Source organism: Sycon ciliatum, chromosome 2 (genome assembly GCF_964019385.1).
Source record: "Sycon ciliatum chromosome 2, ocSycCili1.1, whole genome shotgun sequence".
Lineage (NCBI taxonomy): Eukaryota > Metazoa > Porifera > Calcarea > Leucosolenida > Sycettidae > Sycon > Sycon ciliatum.
The window spans coordinates 19707228-19733898 of NC_088644.1; the positions used below are offsets into that span (position 1 = coordinate 19707228).

Sequence of the window (26671 nt, forward strand, 5' to 3'; positions counted from 1 at the left end):
CCAAATGGTGAAAGTCGTACTCATTGTGTGCTTCGTACGAAAAGTCAACAAGAGATACACGTGTGTGCGTACCACGATGTGTACGAAAATGATTTTTACCCGCCATATACGCACAAAGTCACATTTGAATCCATTGGATCCGGTCAACCCTGCTCTCCGAGGTGGGTTGACCGGATCCAAATCTAAAGGATCCGGACCCGGATTCGACCAATCGAAAGGGTGCGAATCCAGTGGATCCGGTTGATCTGGATCCCGATCCTATCCTACCAATCGAACATGCCCCTAGTACCTTGTGGGCTTAAAAAAAGCACAAAATCTAGAAAACTGTTTACTTGCATGCAATCAGTATGACTGTATGTTGCGACAATGGCCATGTACTGGTTACTTCACATACACAGTTGATCATACATGTACTACAGTGCTGCTCAATGAAATCCAGTCACGTCTCAAGTTTGCGCCTTGCACCATTCGGCAGCCCAGTGTTCGCATGTCTAGGACTGCACAGCGCCCGGCGCATACTCGAGTGACGGGACTGGATTTTATTGAGCAGTATATGCACTGAAGATTTGAAGCTGGTGTTCGCATCCCTTCAGGAGCCACCAGGTGCGTGCATTAAAGCCCCACGAAATCGTACCGTTCCAGCAGGTCGTTCCAGTTAGCGCGTACAAAATCCCAAGCCATCAGCTGGCCAGCAGAGTTACTGGCAACGTAGCGAATGACTGAAGTCGAATCTTGTGATCGGATCTTGTTCTCATCCAGTGCCCACACAAGGTACCTAGACATGCAGTTCAGAAATCAAGGTCAGAAAAAAGGCTAACACTGCCTGTAGTCTTCTCTACGTGGCTCAAGTCCAAACAGAAACAGAACGATATGGAACAAAAAGAAGCTACCAGGCGGTAATCGTGCTTGGAGCTGGTTCTAAGCAATCACCACCACCTTGTACAGGCACTGACTGCATATTGAGGTGGAATTCAAGCTCTCCAACACAATCATCTTGCCGAGGCAGGACAGTTATACACGATGGATAAAACCTCTCTGGACTAGAAGCCACATCGCTACATTCCCTGCCACAAGCACAGACTCTGTATAGCATCAGAGGTTTACCGGAGGTCATTTTCAGACAGAAAGCAGTTACTGGTACTCTTTTTTTGAAAGATAGCATTCGAGATTAACTTTTTCCCGTGAAGCTAAACTCCTGAAGATATCAGCGGCCTATCTTCGACTGTACGTTCAATGTAGTTCGTTTGATCAGGAAGAACGGGCCCGAGACGCAAATAAAATGATGCTTACAACTTGACAAGCTACACATATTGAAAGGATATCATTCAAAATCGGAGTAATGTCAAAACATCCATGGACATACCGATGAAGGAGCCAGTTGACCTTGGTCTGTGAGAGGGCATACAGACATTTGCGCTTCTCAACTGCCACTGTAGCATTCTGATACACACCCCAGAAGAAGTTCCAGACCTTCTCGTCTCCATGAGCAATAGCTGTTGCGTAGTACGTGGTGCGGAAGTTAGCTGGGATGGGACTGAGCACAAGAAACGATAACAAGCAAAGAGGAACAGGTGTTACGTGCACACATGTGGAAAGCCAACAGCACGCCTATAGTCACAAACCAGGCGGGGGGGGGGGGGGGGGGGGGGGGGGCACTGTGGTCTGTGGTCCATACTTCAAAGTACACACAGCAGTGATAGTGTCGCAGACAACACCCGCACCAACAACAATCACTCTCTTGATTGCCCAATGACCATTGTTATAACCACGACATGACTTGCGGATAAATTATCATTTATGATACATATAATATAGCTATGAATAGGATGAAGTATTGTCCACAACGCGCGGTCCTTGGTCGTTTCTGGCATACAGTCAACTTCGCTAATAACGACTGCGGATATAACGACAATTCGCGAATAACGACAGAATTTCCATGCCCAGAGCAAAGTCCCATCCCACTGTAATACATATAATGAGACTTCGGGTATAACGACACTTCGCGAATAAGGACACCTTTTGATGCCGCGCCGAGTGTCGTTATAAGCGAAGTTGACTGTAAATATCTGTGGAGTAGTTTGCTGTTGCCCTCCGAGGTCTCTGGATTAATGTGGGTGCCGTGGCAATTCGTGTGAGAGTTGGTGATGCCAGCGCGGGTGTAGGTGGGTCCACTGCAGCCCCCGCCACAAGAAGAGCCGGTGGCGGTTCTGGTGGTGGCAAGGGCAACGGTGGTGCTGCTGGAGTTGGTAACTTGGGCAGCCTAGCCCTCTCACACGGTACCGCATTTTGTGTTGGCTCAGTCTGTACCACTGGCACAGGGGGTGGGTTCTTGCGCGGTCGGCCACTCTCACACAAATTGCCACGGCACCCACATTAATCCAGAGACCTCGGAGGGCAACAGCAAACTACTCCACAGATATTTATGCCAGAAACGGCCAAGGACCGCGCGTTGTGGACAATACCAACAGAAGGAAGGTCGAGCAGGATCATGAGTCAGTGAGTGAAGCGGATCTGGAGGAACAACTCCGCTCACGGGACGAGTAGCTAGCAAATGGGAGACAAGTGGTCTGTACAGAAACGGAGGATGAGACAGGTGATCAGAGGATGGAAGAGCAATTGGATGACGAAACGGTTGATGAGGAGACAGAGGACGAGGCAGATGATGGTAGTGATGATGATCGTGAGGATGACGAGCGGAACGAGGAAGAGGATGATGAGATGGACGAGGAGGAGTCGGGTGGGAAGGAGCGAGATGAGGCGGATGAATGTGTTGATCGTAAGAAGTCAGCTGTGTATCTACACGTGTTATCTCGTCCTGACTGTCTTAGTGTGTATGATGACTCTCATTTGTCTGTACTGTGTCGTGCGCGTTATGTCCAACAGTTGAAAGTCCTTGAGGCAGTTTGTATACGTATTCATAAGCCTGTTTTGTGTAAGCAGAAGGAGCACGTTGTTGCACTGAAGTTGTATTCGTAGGTTGACACTTCGTTTAGTGCCTTCTCGCCTTTGGTTACGTAATCTTGTTACCTTTTTGCGTTTCCTCTAGTGGTTTTATTGCACTTGTATCTTGTTGTTATTTCTAACACCTTTCTATTTACAGTACTTAACCTTTTTGCGTTTCCTCTAGTGGTTTTATTGCACTTGTATCTTGTTGTTATTTCTAACACCTTTCTATTTACAGTACTTAACTTCAGTTTCTTTGGTTGTATCCTTACAGTTCCGTATTTTTTCCCACTGATGATAGGAACAAGAAAATCGATTATGGGTTTTCAATAATACTTCTGAAGTATTTTTGTTATAAAATACACAGTAAATACATGTCAAACAAGTAACGTAGTTGCGTGATGTCTGCGGCCTTCATCCTATTCATAGCTATATTAAAATTATTATCTCCACGTAGATTATTTGTATGATACATATGCATGCAAATGGTGACACTCACTTTGGCCCACCAGTTGCCATCCACTGGTTGACTGCTGCAACCGCTGCAGTAATGCAAGTCTGATCACCAAGGTCACATGACCGATGCAATAGAGCTGTACGGAATAGCCTGCACAGTACACAGACACACGTGCGCACACAGACACACGCGTGCACGCGCGCACACACACACATACACACACACACACACACACACACACACACAAACACAAGCACTATCTGAAACAAAGACCTCGCTCTATGGAGTAGCCCGGGAAAGAATGAACATGGACAAGTCGATACCATCGCTTTATCAATACTTTGCTGCATTCATTAAAAAAAATTATACAAACACAGACGTCCCCAGCCCTCTGCAGCCCGTCGCTGTCACATTCAGCTACCCGCGGAGTACTGTTACTGGAGTAAAAGATCGACTGCACGACTGCGAGAAAAACCGGTCTTACCTATGTGCGTGAGTGCCATTGTCATTGTAACCAACCGTGCTGAGAGCTCTTTGCACTTTCTTCAAGAAGTACGCCTGGAAGGAATATGGGAGTAAACACAAGAAGAAAAACATCATGATGGTATTCTATACAGTATACACACAATGATGGTATTCATACAGTGCACACACAATGATGGTATTCTATACAGTGCACACACAATGATGGTATTCTATACAGTGCACACACAATGATGGTATTCTATACAGTGCACACACAATGATGGTATTCTATACAGTGCACACACAATGATGGTATTCTATACAGTGCACACACAATGATGGTATTCTATACAGTGCACACACAATGATGGTATTCTATACAGTGCACACACAATGATGGTATTCTATACAGTGCACACACAATGATGGTATTCTATACAGTGTACACACAATGCATTCTATACAGTGCACACACAATGCATTCTATACAGTGCACACACAATGATGGTATTCTATACAGTGTACACACAATGCATGATAGGATTACATGCAACTTCAATCAATGGACTAGCAGGTAGAGGGGACGGCTCGATACCGGGACGCTTTGACAGCCAAATTTGTATAGACCCAAATCGATCATCAGCGTTGATTTTTCACTCAAAATATGTTTGTGGAAGGAAACTGGCATGTTGAAGTTTGCTCTGGGGCCAGAGTCAATCGAACTGAGCCACTCCTTTGTGTTGACCCATTGCCTCCAAGTTGCCCAATTTTTCGCTTCAAAAAAGTTCAAATCAGAGGTGGCTCCAAACCGGACACGTTTTAGAGTGCACATCAAATTCACTCTGGGTCTGAAATTAGGTAATTGCTATCGCTCCACGACGGCCAGTACAGAGTAACAATAAGCCTTGTGTGTGCTTCCATTAGTTTTGATTGGTATGCGGTGCTTTATTGGCGAGAGGCGAGCCGCTGTTTACCTGCGACAAGAAGTTGATTTTTCGAAAGTTGTAAAACTCAAGTCGTAGTGCGAAGCAACACGTCAAAAACTCACCTGCTTGGTATGGCGCTTCTGGTCATCGCAGAGCCATGAAATTTTGGCTCGGCGTATAACACATCGTAGTCTCACTGTGACATATGTTTTCTAATCAAAATGCCAAGAGAGAAAGTGAATATTGAGTCCGTTCCGGTTTGCAACCTGTCCTATTTGAAACCGTCCCCTCTACACTCAACGAAACTTTCGACCAGCAAACCATTCATGACTCCTCAACACACACATCAACACAAAAGACCAAGGCAGAGAAGAAGCTGACAGGAGCACCAAAAGACACACCATACCCTGAACTGTCCAGATCCAAGTCTTGAAGACAGCAAGAAGTCGACATGAGACAGCGCATCAATTCCCGTCAGCCATGGTACATAGTTGTCCTCCTGCTCGAGGTAGTCAGTCGTTGCCATGGCTGTTGTGATGGGTACTCGGCCATCGCTGCATGCACCCACACGCACCCACACACACACACACACGCACACACACACACACACACACACACACACACACACACACACACACACACACACAAGACACAAGACATACAGTTGAAGAGCATGTTAGCAGCCAGAAGGCCTCTCAAGCTTCATTCACCGGTCATGTGATAAGCCCGTAAATTCTTACAACAGCTACAACCAGGGACAGCAAACATGAAGTGGGGGGGGGGGGGGGGGGGGGGGGGAAACAAGTAAAGATCGGTCGGTCTAAGCAAGCTGCAAAACAATGCAAGTAGAGGAGAAACACACCAGTAACATGTGTACCGGTATAGCAGTGAATACGACAACCAGTTCCAGTACTCACTTGGCCAGAGCAAAGGCGTCATCAATCAGTCCAGCACGATCAGCAACAGAGAAGACCTACAGCAAAACCCAACACACACACACAGTGACAGAGATGAGATTCACGGCACAACCCAACACACAGTGACAGAGATGAGATTCACGGCACAACCCAACACACAGTAACAGAGATGAGACACTCCGAACAGACAAATCACTTGAAAGTTGTACAAGCGACAGCGACGGCGCAAGGAATACTAGTACATGAGTAAGATGAGTAACGTGACCAAGACTGAATGCATGATTGAGCTTACCGAGTGATTGCGGGAGAGTTGCTGCGTCAATTTCTCCCAATTGCTGGCAGGGTAGTTGACACGATAGTAGAAGTTATTGCCGGCGTTCAACTTGTACCACTGGTATGGTCGTGTTGGCTGAATTGTAACTGTAGATAGTGCAGTAGCAGCAGTCAACAAACACAACATCCACTCACGATTGTAGTGTATGGAATTACATGGAAAAACAAGTACAGTTTTGGTTATTCCCATCAACTTGCGCTCTTGCCTGGATGTGACTATGTTGACAGGTGCATACTTTGCTTTCTAAATCGATGTACCGTGTAAAGTACCACCAGAGTACCTCGTCTCCACTGTCACTGCTGACCTACACATTTTATTATTTGTTTTGATATTCATTTTATTTATTTGTACCTTTTCAGCGCAGCACGTGTGAGCAGTTCGTACTTGTAGATGCATGCAGTTCGTGTCTACAGCTCTATGTGAATGTGTGCGTATTGTATGCAGTTCGTGTCTACAGCTCTATGTGAATGTGTGCGTCTACAGCTCTATGTGAATGTGTGCGTCTACAGCTCTATGTGAATGTGTGCGTATTGCATGCAGTTCGTGTCTACAGCTCTATGTGAATGTGTGCGTATTGCATGCAGTTCGTGTCTACAGCTCTATGTGAATGTGTGCGTATTGCGCAGTTGTCCTGAGTAGTACATGATTTGTAGTGTGTGTTAGCATACACGTGGAAACGCTACGCACTTTACATGCGACCTACTTCTTTGATTCTGTACTCCCTTTTTCATGCACGTGTCGCTGGCATACGCGATTCTGGCTGGGTTTGTGTATTGGTTTTCGAAGCTTGTTGTTCTTCGGTTGCTCCTCGTTGTCGTTTTGTTTGGAGACAAAGGTGGCTTTCCGTTTCAAGTAATATGATATACATGTAGTTGACTAATAGTACCGTAGAATCCCGCGCATAAGCCCAGGGTTTGTTCGAACATCACAAAGCTTCATCGTACAAGCCCATGGGCCTAGGTCATACCGAGAGTCCATAAATTATGGACTCTTGGCCATACCATGTACGTAGTACATGCACATTATCGTTTGTTTTCGTACATTTCAGCACAATCATCGGTTGTTTTTGTTTGCACAGTGGTTTTCAGCAATGTACTTCTCACTTCCTTGATACTTTCAATAGCACAACTTGGTGTTGGCGTATAAGCCCATGCCCGCGTATAAGCCCATGTTCTCGTATAAGCCCACCGAAATGTCCTTGTGAAACAGATAAGCCCATGGGCTTATCCGCGGGATTCTACGGTATTCTGTTGGGATCTCGACCACCCAGTAGAAATCGTGTTTGCCGTAGCGTGCTGCCCTTATCACGGCCGAGTCCGAAGCCCAAGAGAAATCACCTGGTGCTAGTGGAAGCGCTGAAGCTGGAGGCGAGCCTACAGACATTCTGGCGATGCACTGGTCTCTGATGCACCTCCCACAAGTGGGACGTTCCGAAATACACCGACAGGCAGAATGTCTGATCAAGAGGGGAAGGGCATGTGTTTGTCACTTCGTCACTTCATTGCTAAGCTACGGCATTATCATGGCAACTGAAGAATGGCTTTGACGTGACAATGGTGAGGTGCTATGCTGTGTGGTGAGTGAGTCGACGGAGTGAATGCCCCAGGGGCCTCTCGCGTTGCTACTTGCCGTGCTATGCTGTGCCATCTATCGAAGTCACACCTGGCTACCACTACATGACTGTACTCTCACTAACACCCTTTATATTACTAGTATCCTCAGTGTAGTCTATCAATATCGCCTTTGCTTAGCCTTAATCTTCGCGCCTAAGATGCGCCATTATGTTTCCCCCCTTTTGCGCCTAATATGCGCCATTATGTTTCCCCCTTTTTTTGCTACAAAAGGGTGAAGTTCACAATCTGTTAGCCATTCTACATTATCAACCTTCACTGACGAGATCCTGATGATCGAAACAGCTGCTGTCTGAAGGAGCAGAGTACCAACTGAAGTGTCGTTTTGATGATGGTGTGCTGTGGCAACGTGTTGAGGTCGGCCGGAGAGCGCAGCGGTGTGGTGTGGTAGTTGATAAGAATGAGGCAGGATGTTCGTCGGTATTTGGTCACATTTGAGGCTGTCGTTCAACAAAACGGTTATCAAAAATCCACGTGGTTGTTGGCCTTCCGTTCTGCTGCAATGGGTACAAAGCTGGAACCTGTACCGGACCATGTAACGATATATGAAGGCGCAAAAGTACAGCTAACATGTAATTTTGTCAGGACTGCTGAGAAAACCTGGGCTGAACTCCTGTCTCTTTGGCAGCAGAAGGACGACACGTTTTCCGGTACATGACTCATGTGGTAGAACTGCTCCAATAGTGAGCATCACTCTGGAGTGCCACAGAACCAGAAGACTAGCAATGGCAACAGTGAAATGTTCATGGTATTGGGCTCCAGGGATGTTCGCCCAACCTCCGTGCGTCCTTGCTTGAGAATAAGATCAGCGACAAATCTTTCGAAGCGATTACGGAGCTAGGTACAGCATACCAGGAAGCCCACGGCGTACATGCCATGTCTGACAAGAAGCCTATGGTGTATGTGGTGTGTTTGACAAAATACCCATGGCCTGGGAGCCCGAAGGTGCATCAGCACAGTGCTTCAAGCTGTCCACAGCAGACATAGAGAAGAAGATACACAGCATGCATGTTGTGCAGTGGAGAGAGTATGCGCAAGCCAATGTCCCTTGCTATCGCTGCCTGCGGGCAGGGCACAACCGGAGGAGGTGTAATAGCAGTGTTACCTGCAGCAAGTGTAGCAAGAAACACCATATCCTGCTTCATGATGAAAGTAGCCCTTGTCTCTTCGGCAGCAGAAGGACGACACGGTTTTTCCGGTACGCGACTCATGTGGTACAACTGCTGCAAAGAGTGGGCATCACTCTCTGGAGTGCAACAGCACCAAACGCCTAGCAGTGGCAACAGTGAAATGCCATTTCCTGTCCGTGCCGTGTGCAACCAAATTCATATGCTGCAAAGTGAAGAAGATCTTCACCAGCTCAATGCCTGTGTGGACCTCACTGCCATTCAAATGGTGAAGTAAGTACATATTCACTGCGCATGCACATCATGCAATGTGTGTTCAATGTACATGACATCAGCCTGCAGATAGGACTCACTCTCCTGGCCCACCTCGCAAACACAATCACGAAGGGTTCATGTGGTGGGACACTCTCGTAGTACTTTATAGCAGTGATAGAATTATTAAAAAGACTTCTTAGACATTTTCCAATTAGCGAAGCACAATGTAGCTGTAACGGAGGTGCCACTGGTACACTGGCATACCCTACATACACGTGTATACACACATACCTGCAGTCTGGTGAAGGAATGTCACTTTGCCAGGTAGCTGAACATCTGTCTGATAATTGATCGGGACATACCACACATATCTGCAACCAAAGCAACATCACAGAGACGCTACTTTAATCAGACGAACAAGATCCGTCCTCAGTGACCACACCGAACTATTCAGGGTCCGCAGCAAAGTTTGGAAGTTTGGAAAAAGTTTGGATTTTAGATTTAAATTTTCCAGGTCTGGAAAAAGTTTTGAAAAGGCGCTACTTTTGAAAAAAGTTTGGAAAAAGTTTTGAATTTCGTTTTTTTGGCCGCGGAAGTGCAAGTGGCCGTTTTGACTGCATGTACTTCGTGAAGTACGAGTCGTACGCGTACGCGGTGTTCACTACATGGATACAGTCAAGGCAGCTCAAGCGCGCGACCGGTGCAGACTTTGGCCGTTTTTTCGTTGGTCGAAGTTTGTTCTGCCGCTCGCGCTCGACTTTGATTCTTTGAAGTCGGGACAGGAGGGAATATGCCGTGATGACAGTTGTCGGTAAGTCACAGTTGTTCAGACAGTTCTGTTGTGCAGTGAGTCGAGTTGTGTCACTTGTGTCCTGTAGTGAAAGTAGTAGTCGTGCGTTTAGTATTTTATTTCGTGTAGCCGTCATGCCTGGTTGTGCCTTCTCCGATAAATGGCTAAGCCAAGACAAGTACCGTTCTTGGATTGCCCCCATGCCGTCTAATCGGCACAAGGCGCGTTGTAAACTGTGTAGCAAAGATATTGAGCTTGGCTCGATGGGAGAAGCTGCGTTGGTCAGCCATATGGCCAGCAAAAAGCACGGCGAGCGAGCGAAGCTTCGATGTGGACTGTCGATTTCAAACTTCTTGCCATCATCGCGCACCGCTGCGTCCTCGACGGCTACGTCTTCTGCTGCTGCTACGCCGGACCTCCGCAACTGCGATGGTGTGACAACGACGCAAACGCTCTCTGCGGAGATATACTGGGCCCTGAACGTCGTCACAAAACACCAGTCGTTCCGGTCCAGCGATAAGTCGGCAGCTCTTCTACAGAAGATGTTTCCCGACAGCGGCATCGCTGCTAAGTTTTCGTGTGGCGAGCGGAAATGTAATTATTTGTCAACGTTCGGGCTCGCTCCGTATTTCGAGTCGTTGCTGCTGTCCAATGTTAAGAATAGTGACTATGTCGTCCTGTTTGACGAAAGTCTCAATTACGTCACCCAGTCGAAGCAGCTGGACGTCCTTGTTCGGATTTGGGACGTGGATCGTGTCTCCACTCGATACTTCACGTCCAAGTTTCTTGGTCACGCGCGAGCGGAGACCTTGGTGGATGAGCTGCTTGACAGCTGTCATTCCCTGGGCTTGAGTGGTCTACTCCAAGTCTCAATGGATGGTCCCAGTGTGAATTGGAAGGCGTTCGACCTACTGAACGATCGCCTGAAAGCGGATGTGGATCGGAAGCTGTTCAATGCAGGAAGCTGTGGCCTGCACACTATCCATAATGCTTTTAGCGCCGGCATAGCTGAGACCACATGGGATATTGAGCATGCCTTCACGTCGCTTTATTGGCTCTTTAAGGACTCTCCCGCAAGGCGTGATGATTTCACCCAGCTCACTGGATCCAACCTGTTTGGGCGGAACTTCTGCAAAACCAGGTGAGGTTCAGGTTACTGAGGTACCGTACTTTAAATGAGAATAATTAATGACGAACCACTGTCCTTGTTTCAGTAAATTTGTAAACTTGTCCTTTGGCTTCGCTCCAGTGTGTGGTTGTTGGTAATGTTTACGTCTGGCTCTAAAATGCATTGCCATTCGCTGTGTGTTTGTTTGTGTGACTGTCCGTGCGGGTGCGCGTTATTGTTCCTGTGTGTTTCCACTCCAGGTGGGTGGAGAACGTTCCAGTTGCGGAGCGTTTGCTACAGGTGTGGCCATCCGTTGTCGTCTATGTTGCTGCTGTGCGTGACAAGAAGCTACCGGATCCCAAGAACAAGTCCTTCTCCGCAATCGCGTCATTGTGCGCGTGTCCTCTGTTCTTGGTCCGTGTCAATGTGTTCCTGACTATAGCCAAGGACGTCATACCGCTGCTGACGAAATACCAGTCAGACAAGCCCATGCTGCCGTTTCTGGCTCACGACATACAAGCATGTGTTCTGGACATCCTGGGACGTTTCGTGAAGCCTGACGTTCTGGCAACACTCGACTCTCCCAGTAAGCTCCTGGCATTTGCTCCTGAGCACAGAGCTCACCACATCGATGCATCCCGTGTCGACATTGGCTTTGCGGCCGACAAGTTGCTTCGCTCTCTGAAGCAAAAGAAGAAGGTCAGTGACCAGCAACTGCTTGCACTGAGGCTTGACACCAAGGAGTGCCTGATCAAGATGGTGCAGAAGATCCTTGCAAAGTCTCCTCTTCGCTACACGGTGGTCCAGTGCTTGGATTGGCTGAATCCTGCAATGATTGTTGATAACCCTGACCGGTGTCTTGACCAGCTACGCCGTTTCCTGAAGGTTGCGACCAACTCTGGCCACGTCCCAGTGAACGATTGTGATGCAATCCTGAAGCAGTACCGTGAGTTTGTTCGCCACGCAGCTAAGTCAGCGACCATTGTCGGCTTTCAACAAGGTGTTGACCGGCTGGATGTTGTTCTCCATGAGCACCTGGCAAGGAACGAGGCCATGCAGCACTTGTGGGCAGTGGCGAGGAAGGCTCTCCTGTTGTCCCATGGACAAGCATCAGTGGAACGCGGGTTTTCCATCAATAAGGAAGCCCTTTGTGACAACATGACGGACAGGACTTTGGTGGCTTTGCGCATCATTAAAGACCACGTCTTGAGTGTTGGGGGAAAGCCAACTGATGTCGCCATCACACCGGAGCTACTATCGTCTGCTGCTGCAGCACACAGCCGATACCAGGCCTACCTGGAGGAGCAGAGGAGAAAGACCAGTGCAACGAATCGTGGGGAAAAGAGAAAACGTGCTGAGGATGATCTTGAGCAGCTCAAGTCGAAGAGAAGGTGCCTGGAGACCAGCATCAAGTCGATGACCTCCAGCGCCGAGTCTTTTGCTGATGAGGCAGAAGCATGTGGTGCTTCCGCTGCAGATGCGATTGCTCTGATTTCGAAGTCCAATGCCATGCGCCGATCTACGAAAGAGAAAGCAGCAGAATTGGAAACAGTGAGCAAGGAGATTGTGGAGAAGGAGAAAGAAGTTAAGGCGCTGTAGGCCGTCAGTTGCAGGCTCTCTCGCTCTCTCTCTCTCTCTCTCTCTCTCTCTCTCTCTCTCTCTCTCTCTCTCTCTCTCTCTCTCTCTCTCTGTCTTTATTTTTTCTGTCTCTATTTTTTCTCTCTCTGTCTCTCTCTCTCCCCCTATTAGTCTGGTAATTTACTATGAAAAGCCGGCTGCTGGCGGCTGTGCTTCTTTTTGGTCAGTGACAGTCGTTATGGTGTTTAATTTTATGTATTGTAGTTTTATCTCTGAGAGAGTCTCTCTCTCCTCTGTTTGAGTCTCGGACTCTCCATTGTGTCTTGAGGACCAGAGGTGAGTCTCTTGAATCTTGACGTGTGTGACTCTGCAGTTGCCAAATTGTTTGGTGTTATATTATACTCGGTGACTTATAGCCGCTGACTTGCAACCAACCGACTTAATTTAAAAATTACCGTCCAATTCGAACCAAACACTGCCTTTTGTGGGTTTGGAAACTCTTGAAATTAGTTTGGAAAAGGTTTGGAAAAAGTTTGGAATTTTGTGTGCTTTTTTGGCTGCGAACCCTGACTATTGCTTAACACAAAGAATCGAAGAGACAACAACTTCAAAAATGCAAGCCGCCTAGGCAAAAAGGTCATCCCGCCTACCCAAACTCTGAATGGAACTTAGACTCGGGAACAGTGCCGTTGCTACCGATGAGGAATCTCTGCTGGTCCACCATAAGCCCATTGCTTGTAGGCAAGACGGTAACTAGCGGATATCCCATCTGAAGAGTCCACGTGTCCATGAAATCTGAAATGCTCGGCATCAGCTGGTACACCTGTGATATCAACACACAGTGACAATAGTCACACAAGACATCGGCAAGCATGCAGACACCGGGAACTCATAGGGCTGATCTGATAAATGATCATGCATAGTGTGACACACAGCGCCCTGACATCAGGGAATGTCTAAAAAGGCATTGGATACCAGAGCTGGGTTCAATTTCAAAGTGACCAGTTTGGAAGATGGAATACAAGTATGACGCATCAGCACCTAGTGATTTAAAAGCAGGTATGAAAACCAAGCAGGTGTTGCCAGTGAGTTGGGTGATTGCCAATACATGATGTGCAGACGGTTGTAGGTGTTGCATGGCTCATTGGGTCAGAGTGTGTGTTGCCCGACTTACCTCATCCATGGCTGCCCACAAATCCGCTGTGCGAGCGCTGGCAAAGGTGTGCTTTTGTAGGTATCGCTGCAGACACACACACACACACAGACTATGACTTGATGGAGAATAGAGATGGGTGAAAAAAACTCGCGCAAATCGACATCAATTGTAACAGCCTGACCAACTGCCCATTCCTCTGGCTACATCCTGACTGTCATTGGAGACTTACCCGGATGCCATCGATAAACGCAGTCTCCCCGATCACACCTCGCAGCATCCTCAGCACAGATCCACCCTGCACATGACAATGCAATGAGAAACACCCAAGCCACACATACATAGTCAGTATACAGTACAACTGAAATCGTGTTGTAATAGAATACGGTGATGCTTCATCACTTACGCGATGCTTCATCACTTACACGATGCTCCAAAGTATTAGAGACAAACCACTACAGCCTGTCACCAACAATGAGCTCCCCCCCTCTTCCTCTCTGTCTCTTCCCCTCTCTCTCATATCGCTTGGCTGAAACATTTGTTATTCACAGAAACATGAAACATCTGGATATGTCAGGGAATCAGATAGCCCAAAACATGTACTTTCACCAAACACGATTGCTGTGAATTTGCTCTGGCCATTCTCTGAATGTCTGGCAATGGAAGAGGATAACAAAACAACCATACCGTGAAGTAAGTCTGACTGTACACCAACATGCTGCACTCAACTAACCTTGGAATAGGAGATGCTGTCGAAGATTTCATTGATTTGACTCGGGCTATGGACTGTGGCTAAAATAGGATGTGACGACGGCAATGAATCAGATGCGAGTGCTCTTTCAAAGTCATCCACCATGAACTGAAGTTGCTGCGCGAGGCAAGGAGCAGAAAGTAACACAACAAACAATTGGGTTCACACTTCATAGGCATGAAAATCATGGCTCGCGTGAAGGCACTGCTGTGCGTGGTCAAATCCTCACTAAACACGAAAACCAGCCACAGCAAGGCCCCCTAGCCAACAAATAACTTATTAGTATGTTCCATACTTCGCTGTACTTTGAAGCACATGATTTTGAATGACCTTATCCAAGCACATGGAACAATACTGAATACAATGCATCTACAAACAGCAACTGTTTGCCCTACTTGGACTCTTCAGCAATAAAACGTGACCAGGATAGTAGAAAACGGTTGAGCCGAGACGGTCACGCCGATCGAGATGTTACTTTAACTAGGCGAGTAATGAGGAGTATTAAACACTGGCATATAAGCTACACATACCATATCCCATTGGCCTTTGGCATAGTGACCAGCACCAATGTACTCCATGAACGTAGCAAAGCCTTCATTCAGCCACAAGTCACTCCACCATTCCATCGTCACCAAGTCACCAAACCACTGAAGAAAACAACACAACACCAGCCAGCAGCAGCAGCAGCAACATACACTGATGACATGCCTTGATATCACTCATTGAATAACACAATGCAGAGCTGTCCTGCTGGGTCACACCATAAAAAAAATGAATACAGTAGATCGACCGACTTTACCTGATGAGCAAGCTCATGAGCTACGACAACGGCAACCCACTGTTCGTCTGACGTTGATGATGACATATTGTTGTAGAGCAGTGCTGTCTCTCTATATGTAATCAGTCCCCAGTTCTCCATAGCACCAGCAGCAAAGTCAGGTATGGCAACCAGATCTGTAGCAGGCACCAGGGATACGGTACAGCACACGTTTTCACACGGGCGCTGATACCTACAATACAATTTAAATTAGTTCACAACAGAAGTGCAAATGTCCACTGAGCACTGAGCACAATACATGGTGCCATGATAGCAATGTTGTGACACAGGACTATCGGTGCATTCCACAGTTCACGATGCATGCTGCCTTACATACCTTGCTTGTCCAGCGGATAACAAATATTGTAGAACCTCTCATAGTAGCCAAGCACGTCCACAGCAACGTTCAGAGCCAAAGTTGTCTGGTCGATAGATTGCTGGCGACACCAGACGCGCACCTAAATGTACCAGAAACACACAGACGCATATCGTGAGAACTAAGCACATACGCGAATAGAGTAACCTAGCCATTATGAAGGTGTACAGTTGAATATACAGGGGCGTCGCACACGGTACGGTCACTACGGTATTGACCGTACCACTATTCGACCCCAGTACCCCGTGCATCAATAAAATTTACTGATTTGGGCTCTAATTTTCCAAATTGTTCGGCTCAGCCACCCCTCCTCCACGAGTAAATTGTACTTCAGATGGCTGACCGTACCACACACACCTTCCGACGCCCCTGAGTCATACATACAAAGAGAAGAGAACAAGGTACTACTGTAGTACACTGTCTTGCCAAGCCAATACACCAAGGTACAAACCTTGATCGAAGGACAGCTTGGATTGTTGGTATGACTTTGGACAAAGTGGAAATCTGACACGATGAACGCCACGAGGTAGGTGCTCATTTTGACTGTTGGCCTGAAGTGCACGCGCACCAACCCATCGGAGAGAGTCTCGTTGTGCTCAATATCCATGTTAGACAAAGCGGTGTGCGCTGCATCTCTCACGATGGAAATGTTGAACACTGCTTTCATTGCCGGCTCGTCGAAGCATGGAAACGCACGGCGTGCATCCGTAGGTTCAAACTGTGTAGTGGCCAGCTTCCTACACACGCACACCGAAATATGTACAGCTGCTTGGCATATACGTTATATATGCACATAGCTAGAACATTCAATGGAAATGTTGCACATATGGTTGCCATGGAAACGGGAAACGGCACAGAAATACTCCCGGAACACCGAAAAAACACCAAATAAACAATCCCCGCAAACAAACTACACCAAGGCAAGGGTTTCTGTGCATATCTTGCGCATCTGCAAGTTCGCAGCTACAAGACACCAATATGAATTTTGGAATAAAACTGATGTGTTGGGTCTTGAAACATACAACCAGCAAGAAGTCCAAAAACACGTCTTTGTTGTAAAGACTTGCTGGGTCGGGTGCCGGTATGCCTACAAGGATTCCAAGATCATGTCCTATTGCACTGTGCTGCAGGTGTATGGCAAGTGTGTTTAACATGTAGTCGTCAGTAGAATCTAATCTCTCACCGAATTTCTCCAGTTGCACTGTCTTTGTACTGGCTGCCATAGAACCCGACCAGGCCGCTGCTCAAGGAATAGTTGAAGGTGAACTGCACGTAGTACGTACCTACTTTTGCTGACTCCGCCAGCGGCAGGACATAGAAATCATGCTCTTTGGAGAAGAATGGTTCCTTTACAGTTACTTGTTGCATGCTGCCAGTGCTGGACAAGACAGACACGGAACTGGACGTGATACTCATGTTCTTGGCGTGCACAAGTATGGCATCCGCTATCCCGCTTGTCACTTGAATTTCTATGGTTGTGTTGCCATCTACATGAGACGTCACCAAGTCTGGTTTCAAAGCTATCTTGTAGGATTTGGGAACAATGTTTTCTGGCAAACGCACACGTTCCCACATGGGCACCGTAATGCTATCATTGCCATAAGGGTGGCAGTTCTCCTTCTTCTTGCCAACAACCACTGCCACTACAATGACAGCCACCACGAGTATAACCACTATCACCAGGATACATATCTTGCGTCTGAATGATATAGCACCACTTCGTTTGCCATGAAAGGCTACTCTACCACTACTACGAGCCATTAAATCATCCTCATCATCATCAATAAAATCATTGTCAGATGACAGTTCTCCTGCACCATCGGCCACGTGCATCTCCGAATCTCCTTCGTCCCCTGCATCCTCAGGAGAATCCTCTCTCTTTCTGTACGATTTCAAACTTGCCATTCTTGTGTCTGTGAGCAATAATACTCACTCCGCCACGCGATTACCAGAATGACGACTAAATAGAAAGGACATGCAGGCACCACAAAATCCAGAGACGACTCGGCCTTGAGGGCTCCACTGGCTTTCTTGTCTGAACTGACTAAAGTCGTGAAGAGCGACAGCAGTATTTAGTATTGTTTTGACAGGAACAGGCAACGGGATAGGGCTGACAAAATAGTTACGTTTTCACACCAGAAGTACCAGTAGTATTTTCGATGGTACAGTAGGCTGAACTGAAAGGCTGAAGACAGAGTCAGTGAAGTGCAGTGACACTCAACACACTGACAGTCTGTTCGCGTTATGAACTATACTCTATTAATATTATAGACTACAATGTAGTATTGTAATACTAATAGTAATAGCCCATAATTTGGCATAAATTATAAACTGTATGCACTCTTGCTATTTACTGGTATGGTATGTGAGAGTGTGAGACACTCACTGCATGCATTCACCGCTCCTTTTTGCGTACGCGCGGCAATGCATGGTGCACCGGTGATGGATTAGCGTCCTCACGCGTTGCCATCGAAACTACACGTGAGGCAAAACAAAATCAAACAACAAAACTCAAAAGCTCTCAAGTCTCATGCATGCTCATCATACTGTGTCATTATTTTCATTTTCAAGTACAGTAGTTCTCACAAACTTTCCTGGCATTTGTAGTGTTGTTTCTTCTTCTTGTTCGTTGTCTTTCCGTACCTTTCCACTGAATACGACTAGTGTCAGAGCCTCCTAATTGACTATGTCTGACTCTTTAGACGCAGTTGGCCAGGTTCTCAACGACTCGGCCAAGTGAGTGGTTTAAAAAAAAAATGTCGAAATGTGCCTCAAGTAGTAACTTCGCTGCACTTTCCATTTGTGTCTTGTTGCAGGCCGTTGAGTGACCGTTTCCGAGCACTCTTTACTCTGCGAAACCTGGGTGGCTCAACTGCTGTCAGCCACATTGCCGCATGTAGGTCACCGACTCCAACGAATATCAATGTTTTTCGTATAGTACAGTCATGTAGTTTCTTTGCGCATCCTCCCTTGTTATAGTGTGGACAGTATGGCTGACTTCCTGTGCACTAGTACACATTATGAGAAAAGCAAAGCATATTTTGTAATTGAATGTGTGCAGCTCACTAAGTGACATGGGTATTCATTGTGTCTCAAGAAAAAATCACTTTCAAGACCAGGACTCACCAATTTAACATTCTTTGCATGTTTTTTCAGGTTTCTCTGACTCTTCAGCCTTGCTCAAGCATGAGTGTGCCTACTGTCTGGGTCAAATGCAAGATGGATCTGCAGTACCAGTGCTTGTCAAGTATGGAAATATTCATGGTTTGTGTTGCATTCACTGCGGATTCTTTACCCTTTTGAGTATGTGTGTGGGTGTGCACGCGCCTGTGCAGGACATGTTTAGATAGCAGGCATGTGCGTGTGTGGGTGTGCGTGGGTGTGTATTTCTCACTACCAGTCGGGATGTCTTTGAGTAACGATGTGTCTGAGCTAAATTGGTGTGGCCAGGATTCCAAATCCTAACATTGTTACCGTCATATGGGAAATCTTAGCTCGTACGTGATAATGACCTATTTTGTTATTAGTGAACTGATATAGACCAGATTGAATGACTGAGAATGGTAGGACTGATCTATTTTCTGAGGATGTATGCTGAGACAAAAACTGAAGCCGAGGTCGGAAATCCAGGCTTGAAGGGGAAGTTTACCCAAAAATAAAACTTTACAACCTGTAGCAAAAAATGCACTGATTCCAATGGTGAAGGACTCGGGCTGATCGGAGCAGCCGTTCTCCGAGCTATAGCAGCTTGAAGTTTTCACGAGATTTGGTGACTTCATGATGCCACCTTTAGCTTTCCCATAGAAGATAGGTTCTGCGAAACGAAAATTCAAACGAAGTTTTGCGACGGGCCTTGCGAAAATGTTTACGAATTTTCGCACGAACTTTGTGTTCCGCACATTTTCGTAGTCTGCACGTGCCAAGTGCACGTACACCATGGCCTGATGTCACGAAACTTCCTACGAAAGTTCGTTTCGCATCCAAAGTTGTATGTGAGTAGATGGGAAAATAGCAGTATTTGGCTCTCCATTGTCCCAAAGAAGTCTGATGTTTTTCAAACTTCGGTACAGGTCTACCTTCGTTAGTACGACATCGGTTACAAGACAAACCTCATTAGCAGACTAAAATCCAAAGTCCTCTGACGTTTGAAACGCGTACGTGCAAATCCTAATAGTAGATAATACTCGTAAGCAAAAAAGTTGAAACCCCGGGATTGTCAACTAACGAGGGTAGACCTGTATGGGACATTTGACACCCTGCCGGTATCGCGACTGGAAATATTTCCAGTAAGAAGTTCGTTGTTGTACATGGCTACTCCCATACGAAGTCTATCTCTCTGATGTCACAGATCTGGCCTATTCTGTACAAGTTAATGACATCATTATGATGTCACCAAATTTAGTGAAAACTTCTGGCTTTTATATTAAACTCGGAAACTGCTACTCCGATCAATCTGGGACCTTCACCATTGGAATCAGTGCATTTTTCGCTACAAGTTGTGAAGTTTTCATTTTAGTGTGAACTGCCCCTTGAACTTGAGCTGATAGCAGTAAATCGTGAAGGCAGTGCTGCTAGGTGTTGGTGGTGCTGTTGGAAAGTGAACTGTGTTTAAGACATTGCTTTGTTTGGTGTTGGTGGTGCTGTTGGAAAGTGAACTGTGTTCGTTAAGACATTGCTTTGTTTCATGTTGTTGACTGGTCCAGAGTACTGGAGGACCGTGATCAGGATGTGATGGTGCGGCATGAGGTAAGCATGCACTGTGGCATCTACATACATGTACACTGTATCTATATTTGGCATCTGAATCTGGTCATGCAGCTATGTGTCCCAGTCGTCGCGCCCGACGGTTTGCTAATGGTCTCCAATAAATACCACTGCACTTTTCCCTAAAAAGGAGTATTTTATGAACTGTAATTATTGGCCTTAGTAGTACTTTATAACACATCACTGCGTACCACTGGGATTGATTTGGCCTTGTTGCCTATGGTCATATTGGTTGTGAACCGGTCTTGTATTTGTACATTTAATTTTTGCTATGTCCATCCTATCTGTTTAGGCTGGCGAAGCACTTGGTGCCATTGGAGATCCATCAGCTTTGGCGATCTTAGAGCAATATTTGGAAGACTCGGCAGTAGAGGTGACATTATGCTCTTGTCTGTGTGTTGCTGTTGGTGCTGGTTGTGGTAGTTGTGCTGTGTGTGTGTGTGGGGGGGGGGTACTCATGCTTGTGTGTTGTGCGTGCGTGCACATGTGTGCATGTGTTTGTGTGTATACATGTGTGTGTGTGTGCTGAGCTGTGTGTTGTGGCAGGGTTGCATGCACTAAGTTATTTGTGAGTGCATCTCTCTTCAGAATTATTTGCCCACGTGGAAATTTCCAACACTGTTCTTTTGGTAGTACATGTATCATTGTCCATACTTCCCCTATTGTAAATCGCACCCTCATTTTCAGGTTTCAATACCAGATTTTTCACTTCAGTAGCACCTCGTGCTTGATTGTAAGTCGCACCTCCTTTCGTGGCCCTGAAGTTTTGTGTAAAAAAAAGGTGGGACTTATATTTAGGGAAATACCGTTGATGTAGTTGTTCACAGGTATTTTCTGTCCACCGTGTTCTTTTCTTGACATGCTGTGTACATGCTGTGTAAATGCTTTGTAGGTGGCAGAGACCTGTCGCCTTGCTCTTGATAGAATTCAGTGGTCTGTGAATGTTGCCTGTCAGGAAAATGATAAGTTGAGGTGAGTGGCTGAAAATTCCCTTTAGTCAGCTTATATCTTCAGTCCAAGGCTGGTCAGCTGTGGACCCCAGCTTGTCAATGCCTGGTACTTTCAATGTACATGTGTTGTATACCGTACTGGCAATATGTACATGTGTTGTGTGTTGTATACATAGAGTAGTAACTTACTAGTAAGCTTGACTTTGACTTTGGCGAGAGGATAATGCAAATAGTTTGGGAGAGCACATGCGTGCGTGTGCATGCACATGCATGCAATCGTGTGTGTGTGTGTGTCCTCGTCACGGCCCGAAGAAGAGGTGGCGAGATGTGGTGTCGACTGACCTGGCGGACCTCGGCGTGACCACCTGGCTTGAGAGTTGCCAAGATCGTCCCGGCTGAAGACGAGTTGCGAGTAGCACTCCACCGCCACGGCCTGATCCTCTTCTCTGTGTCTGTGGATGCCCGTTTCGTCGACCAGGAGACCTGAAACGACATGCCAAGTTCTGCGCTCGTGTTCTCACTTGAACTTTCCGACATTCGCTATCATTGCGTACGCAATGGGCAAGATCAAGGTCAAGGTGTGTGTGTGTGTGTGTGTCCTGAGTCAATGGCATTCCCGCTATATAATGTACGCTTTGCCAAGCTGTTTTCTGGATTCTTTTATTTGGTTGATACGCCTCGTGTGCTCCGCTGACAGTACAAACCCGTACAAGTCCGTGGACCCAGCACCGCCAGCTGTGAAAAGCGAGGACGTTAACCTGGATCAGCTGCAGCAAGATCTCATGAATACATCTCTTTCCCTGTTTGACAGATACCGGTAAGTATACATGTAGTCTCTGCTGTACTAATGGACACCCTGGAGAGGTTTGACTGTATTCTACCGTAGCATGCGAACGGACATTCTGGTCCCGTCCAACTGCAGGGTGTGAACCTGGGGATCAGTTTCTATTTGTTATGTACGCTCATCATATATGATGAAGGAGTGATCAAGTATAGCAAAATTAGCAATGTGCATTTACATCAAAGGGGCTTTTGTTTCTTTTTTTACTCTTCCCTCAGTGCACTGTTCTCATTACGCAACCATGGTGGTCCTGAAGCAGCGAAGGTATTTTTGATTGCTCTTTTGTCTGTCTGTACACATGACTGAATTCCAAATGCGTACCGTAAACTAGGGATAATGGTGATTTGACAACTGTTCACCCAGCACATGCTTGATTCTGTGCCCGTCTCCGTCCCTCTTGCAAGTATCTACATTGTACCTACCTCTCTCTCTCTCTCTCTCTCTCTCTCTCTCTCTCTCGCTCTCTCTATCTCTCTCTCTCTCTCTCTCTCTCTCTCTCTCTCTCTCTCTCTCTCTATACTTGTGTTTAGAAAATTGCAACTGGGCTGAAGGATACAAGTGCCTTGTTCCGTCACGAGATTGGTGAGTTAACATGCTACACACTAGCTTCCTTGCAGTGTTAGGCAAACATACATTAAACAAATAATGCCCAAGTGACGCTAAGCACATGTGTACTGATGTTGCTGACCATACATACTGCATACTATTACAATCATTGTTTCAGTGTTGTTTTGTGTGAACTTGTAGATGGCAAAAGGTTACAAGTTACTGCTGTTGCGAGTGTTAGTGGGGGAGTTGTATTCACGCAACAAGAGCTCCACCCATGGGTTACTTGACATCACTTCTTGACTAAACTAAACCGGTCTGAAACTTTTCTTCAAGGGATGAAAAGGACCCCTCTTTGCTTCGATGTGAAGTATGTATTTATGCGCACATCTGTGTCCGGGTCTATGTGCATGCGTGTGCGGGCTCTTTAGAATGTACGAACTTACCTGTCACCGTACATGGATCCATCTCATGATGAATGTTTTGTATTTTTCTCTCTCTATCCATAGCTTATGTCCTTGGTCAAATGCAAGAGGATTCGGTTGTTGCTGCCTTGACTGAAGTAAGTCTTTTAACGGCATGCCCGGTGATTAAGTTTTGTACAGACCTGCAATTGCCAGATCTCAGCATGCCAAGGTCAAGTATGCACTATATTGCACTATGCAGGACGAACCAGGCATGGTTTTTCTGTGGTTCTGTCAACAAGTCTGCTGTTCAAACCTGTGTCAATCAATGATTAGCAGCGCAGTGAAATATCGGTCCTACGCTTGTGAGAGGGTTGCTAATTGCTGTTGTGTGTTCAGCAGGAAGGCCATATTATTGTGCATGTGCAATGTTAGAATGCCAACTGATCAGCCCAAGTATTCGCCTGGCTGATTTCCGAAATGTTATCGCCAAGACTGATCACAGCAGGCTTGAAACCTCTCTGGTATGGCCCTATTAAAGCCACTGCAGGAACTTGCTGGTGGTGGTGGTGGTTACCTTGTCTGTCACGGCTTTCCATCTTCTCATTATTTCTACTCTTGAACACTGCAAACTGTTCACAACTTCCACAGCACCTAGTCCCAAATGTACAAACTGTTCACAGCACCGAGTCTCAAATGTACCGAAATGTCGGAGAAAATCACATCTCTAGAAGCTGACCCCTGTACACACTGGCTCTGCAATGCATGTTATTTTGCCTCAACGTATCGAGACAGGAGCAATAGGAAGCGCTTGTATGACTTATGTTTTCATGTCATGTTATGTTGTGCGTGCGTGTAGGTGTTGGCCGGGCAGAGGGCAATACTGTCGGATACATGCCCGGACAGCACCAGCCGTGACCCCATGTATTGGGGACAGTATTGACTTTCCGCGTGTATGATGTTTATACTGTAATCTTTCCGGAGCATCATCTGGCTGTAAATGTTTGTTTAAAATGTCTTGCAGCTAGGACTCTGCAGTTATCCGTTGTGACCGTCATTGAAGTGTTACTGCTCTGTACTGCACCTTGTTCTTATTCACTAGAACCTGAAAGACTTGGAAGAAAGTCCAATGGTGCGACACGAGTGTGCCGAGGCTCTTGGGTCAATTGGTTCTGTAAGTCCGGTTTCTGTGCATTTTAATACTCGGACCATTTTTCTTTAGCTGACACCACTACTCCACACTTTGCCCTTGGCCGACCCACTCCACTTGTGTATCCTGAGTGACCATAGCAAGGACAGTGCCATTGAGGCAGTAGTATTTTACAATAATCGTGTCCAAACCCTCCACCGGCTCAGCTAGTTCCCTACATCAGGATAAGAGCAGCGTGCGGAGTTGTGAAGTTTGCTCGATTATTTCCATAGTGGCTAACAGTTGAATAAGAGCAGGCCAATAGTGAATGTCCCTGGCTGGATTCCGGGTGTTTGCCAATGTGTTCGGCACACGATTCCATTCTCATTCTCCCGTATGTAGTTTTTATTCACACTGCTGACTTCTGTAGACTGTTGTGTTAATCCCTTCCATGTGCTGTGTATATGTAGGATGAGTGCACACCCATCTTGCAGCAGTATCTCCATGACAGTGAGCAAGTAGTGAGGGTAAGTGGATCACTTGTTGGTAGATTTTCTGTGTGGGTCTTTGTCAGATGATTTAGATCTGGACTCTCGACCTTGAATTTTTGAATCTATCAGCCATGAATCCTCGGTCTCGACCTGTACTGTAACATTATTATAAGAGTAGATAAACAAGAGTGTGCAACTCCGGATCTCTTCTGCACAATCTGCAGATACCCTTCGCTTTCTTGTTATTGGGAAACTTGCCCGTTAGAATCTGCGAAGTAAAATAAACAACAACCCCGCCCGCGGCAGAATTTTTTGTTGACGTCACATTTTTTCAGAAAAACGCACATTTTGCCACAGACCGAGATGAGAGCACGTGCTGGGCACCGTCCTTGTAATGTAAAGCCCGGCCAAGTGCACGAGGCAAAACTTTCCAAAAGACTCGCAGCACGTGCGTTGTCGAAAAGATTACGTCAACAAAAAATTCCGCCGCGGGCCAACCCATCCCGGAGTTGCACACTCTTGTTTATCTACTCTTGATTATACGTGGCATTTAGCTCTGCCCAGTACATTCTACTAAAAATAAATAACTAGGTCCACGCAGCAGTATCACCGTGTCCTCCCGTGCTACACTAGTATGTTGTGCCCATGTTGACTGACATGAATTGTGTACATGCATCCTGTACTGGTTTCTTTCCCCTACTCGCAGGAAAGTTGCATTGTGGCGCTCGATATTCGGGACAGCGGCGCCAGCGGGGAATTTCAGTACGCCAACACACTGTCCAAGGTCAATTGATCAGTTTTCAAATTTCCTGGTCTGACTGCGTGTAGCCGACAAGCTGTCAAGGTCAATTGATCAGTCTGCAATTTCCTGACGTGACTGTGTGTAGCCAACACGCTGTCAAGGTCAATTGATTAGTCTGCAATTTCCTGACGTGACTACGTTCAGTCTACTTCTAGAAAGTGTCAACACTGCTCCATCCATCCATCTGCTAAGGTGTGCAGCACTTGAAAGTCTGGCGGGTTCCAACGCTATACCGTCGTGAGAACAATCAATCCTTAGGCATGCACTGCACCTTGCACGAGAAGTGATGTGTGGCTGTTCGCCATGTGCTGTTTGGGCAGATGGCCGGGCTATGTGGTGGTCTCTTCTTCGGGTGCGATTCATCTGCACCGATATTTTTGTGGACTTAACCAGACATAATCCGAAATATTTTCAAACTATATTATTGGACACTCGGCCTTGACCGGACATAACCCAACCACCTCCAACAATTGGTCAGCATTCTTACCAATCTGTAGTTGCCTAGGTAACCTAGTTTTAACTTACATTTAGCATAATCTAGTTAGCAGCTGATGGAATTCTTCTAAGCTCTTTCAGCAATTTATTCCTCGATGCTGATGACAATTCATTTGGAAGGATTTTGTTAGGATCTCACTTTCACCAGGAAAACGATTTTATTTCCAATTCAAATTTTTTAGTATATCCATGATTACCGATCATACATACCGATACTGTTGTCAACAGCGTGATCTGCCCAGTAAATCTGCCCCTCCCAACAGAATTGGCGCTGAATTGGCACTAGTCTATTTGGCACCCTGCATGCAGCCTACCCACCCCGGGGCCCCGAATGGGGAGGGGGATCGAACCAAAGGACGACCTGCTGCCTACCCGCCCCAAATGGGGGGGGGGCACATGGCAAAGGATGACCTAATAGGGGTTGGCACCCTGCATGCAGCCTACCCGCCCCGGGCCCCGAATGGGGGAGGGGGACCGAACCAAAGGACGACCTGGTGCTTGCCCTGCATGTGGCCTACCCGCCCCAAATGGGGGGGGGGGGCACATGGCAAAGGACGACCTAATAGGGTGCTTAAGGAACGCATATGCCCTGCTCATCCCCAACAGTCATAATGGCGAATG

General features: G+C 46.7%; 2 protein-coding genes across 2 annotated transcripts in view; one reads left to right on the plus strand and one right to left on the minus strand.

The window, feature by feature from the left end:
* The window catches only part of LOC135809077 (glutamyl aminopeptidase-like), a 23194-nt gene extending 5280 nt beyond the window's left edge, over positions 1 to 17914 (minus strand). Inside the window, exons 1-17 of the mRNA XM_065322339.1 lie at positions 16812 to 17914; positions 16080 to 16365; positions 15590 to 15710; positions 15235 to 15389; positions 14966 to 15082; positions 14418 to 14552; positions 13917 to 13982; positions 13706 to 13771; positions 13182 to 13354; positions 9347 to 9426; positions 6001 to 6128; positions 5709 to 5764; positions 5198 to 5345; positions 3885 to 3958; positions 3443 to 3550; positions 1364 to 1534; positions 635 to 775 (exon numbers count right to left, since the gene is read on the minus strand). Of these exons, the coding sequence (XP_065178411.1) occupies positions 635 to 775; positions 1364 to 1534; positions 3443 to 3550; positions 3885 to 3958; positions 5198 to 5345; positions 5709 to 5764; positions 6001 to 6128; positions 9347 to 9426; positions 13182 to 13354; positions 13706 to 13771; positions 13917 to 13982; positions 14418 to 14552; positions 14966 to 15082; positions 15235 to 15389; positions 15590 to 15710; positions 16080 to 16365; positions 16812 to 17533 (2747 nt within the window). The 5' untranslated portion in view covers positions 17534 to 17914. The remainder of the gene's footprint in view (positions 1 to 634; positions 776 to 1363; positions 1535 to 3442; positions 3551 to 3884; positions 3959 to 5197; positions 5346 to 5708; positions 5765 to 6000; positions 6129 to 9346; positions 9427 to 13181; positions 13355 to 13705; positions 13772 to 13916; positions 13983 to 14417; positions 14553 to 14965; positions 15083 to 15234; positions 15390 to 15589; positions 15711 to 16079; positions 16366 to 16811) is intronic.
* A 244-nt stretch (positions 17915 to 18158) lies between these two features.
* LOC135809081 (deoxyhypusine hydroxylase-like) lies at positions 18159 to 26255 on the plus strand. Its single transcript, XM_065322342.1, has 13 exons — positions 18159 to 18364; positions 18445 to 18524; positions 18785 to 18875; positions 20332 to 20374; positions 20685 to 20765; positions 21285 to 21364; positions 22040 to 22159; positions 22402 to 22447; positions 22714 to 22765; positions 23239 to 23291; positions 24236 to 24307; positions 24733 to 24789; positions 25460 to 26255. Exons 1-13 carry the CDS (start codon positions 18315 to 18317, stop codon positions 25544 to 25546), a joined length of 912 nt encoding a protein of 303 aa, XP_065178414.1. The 5' UTR covers positions 18159 to 18314; the 3' UTR covers positions 25547 to 26255.
* Positions 26256 to 26671: the final 416 nt, after the last annotated feature.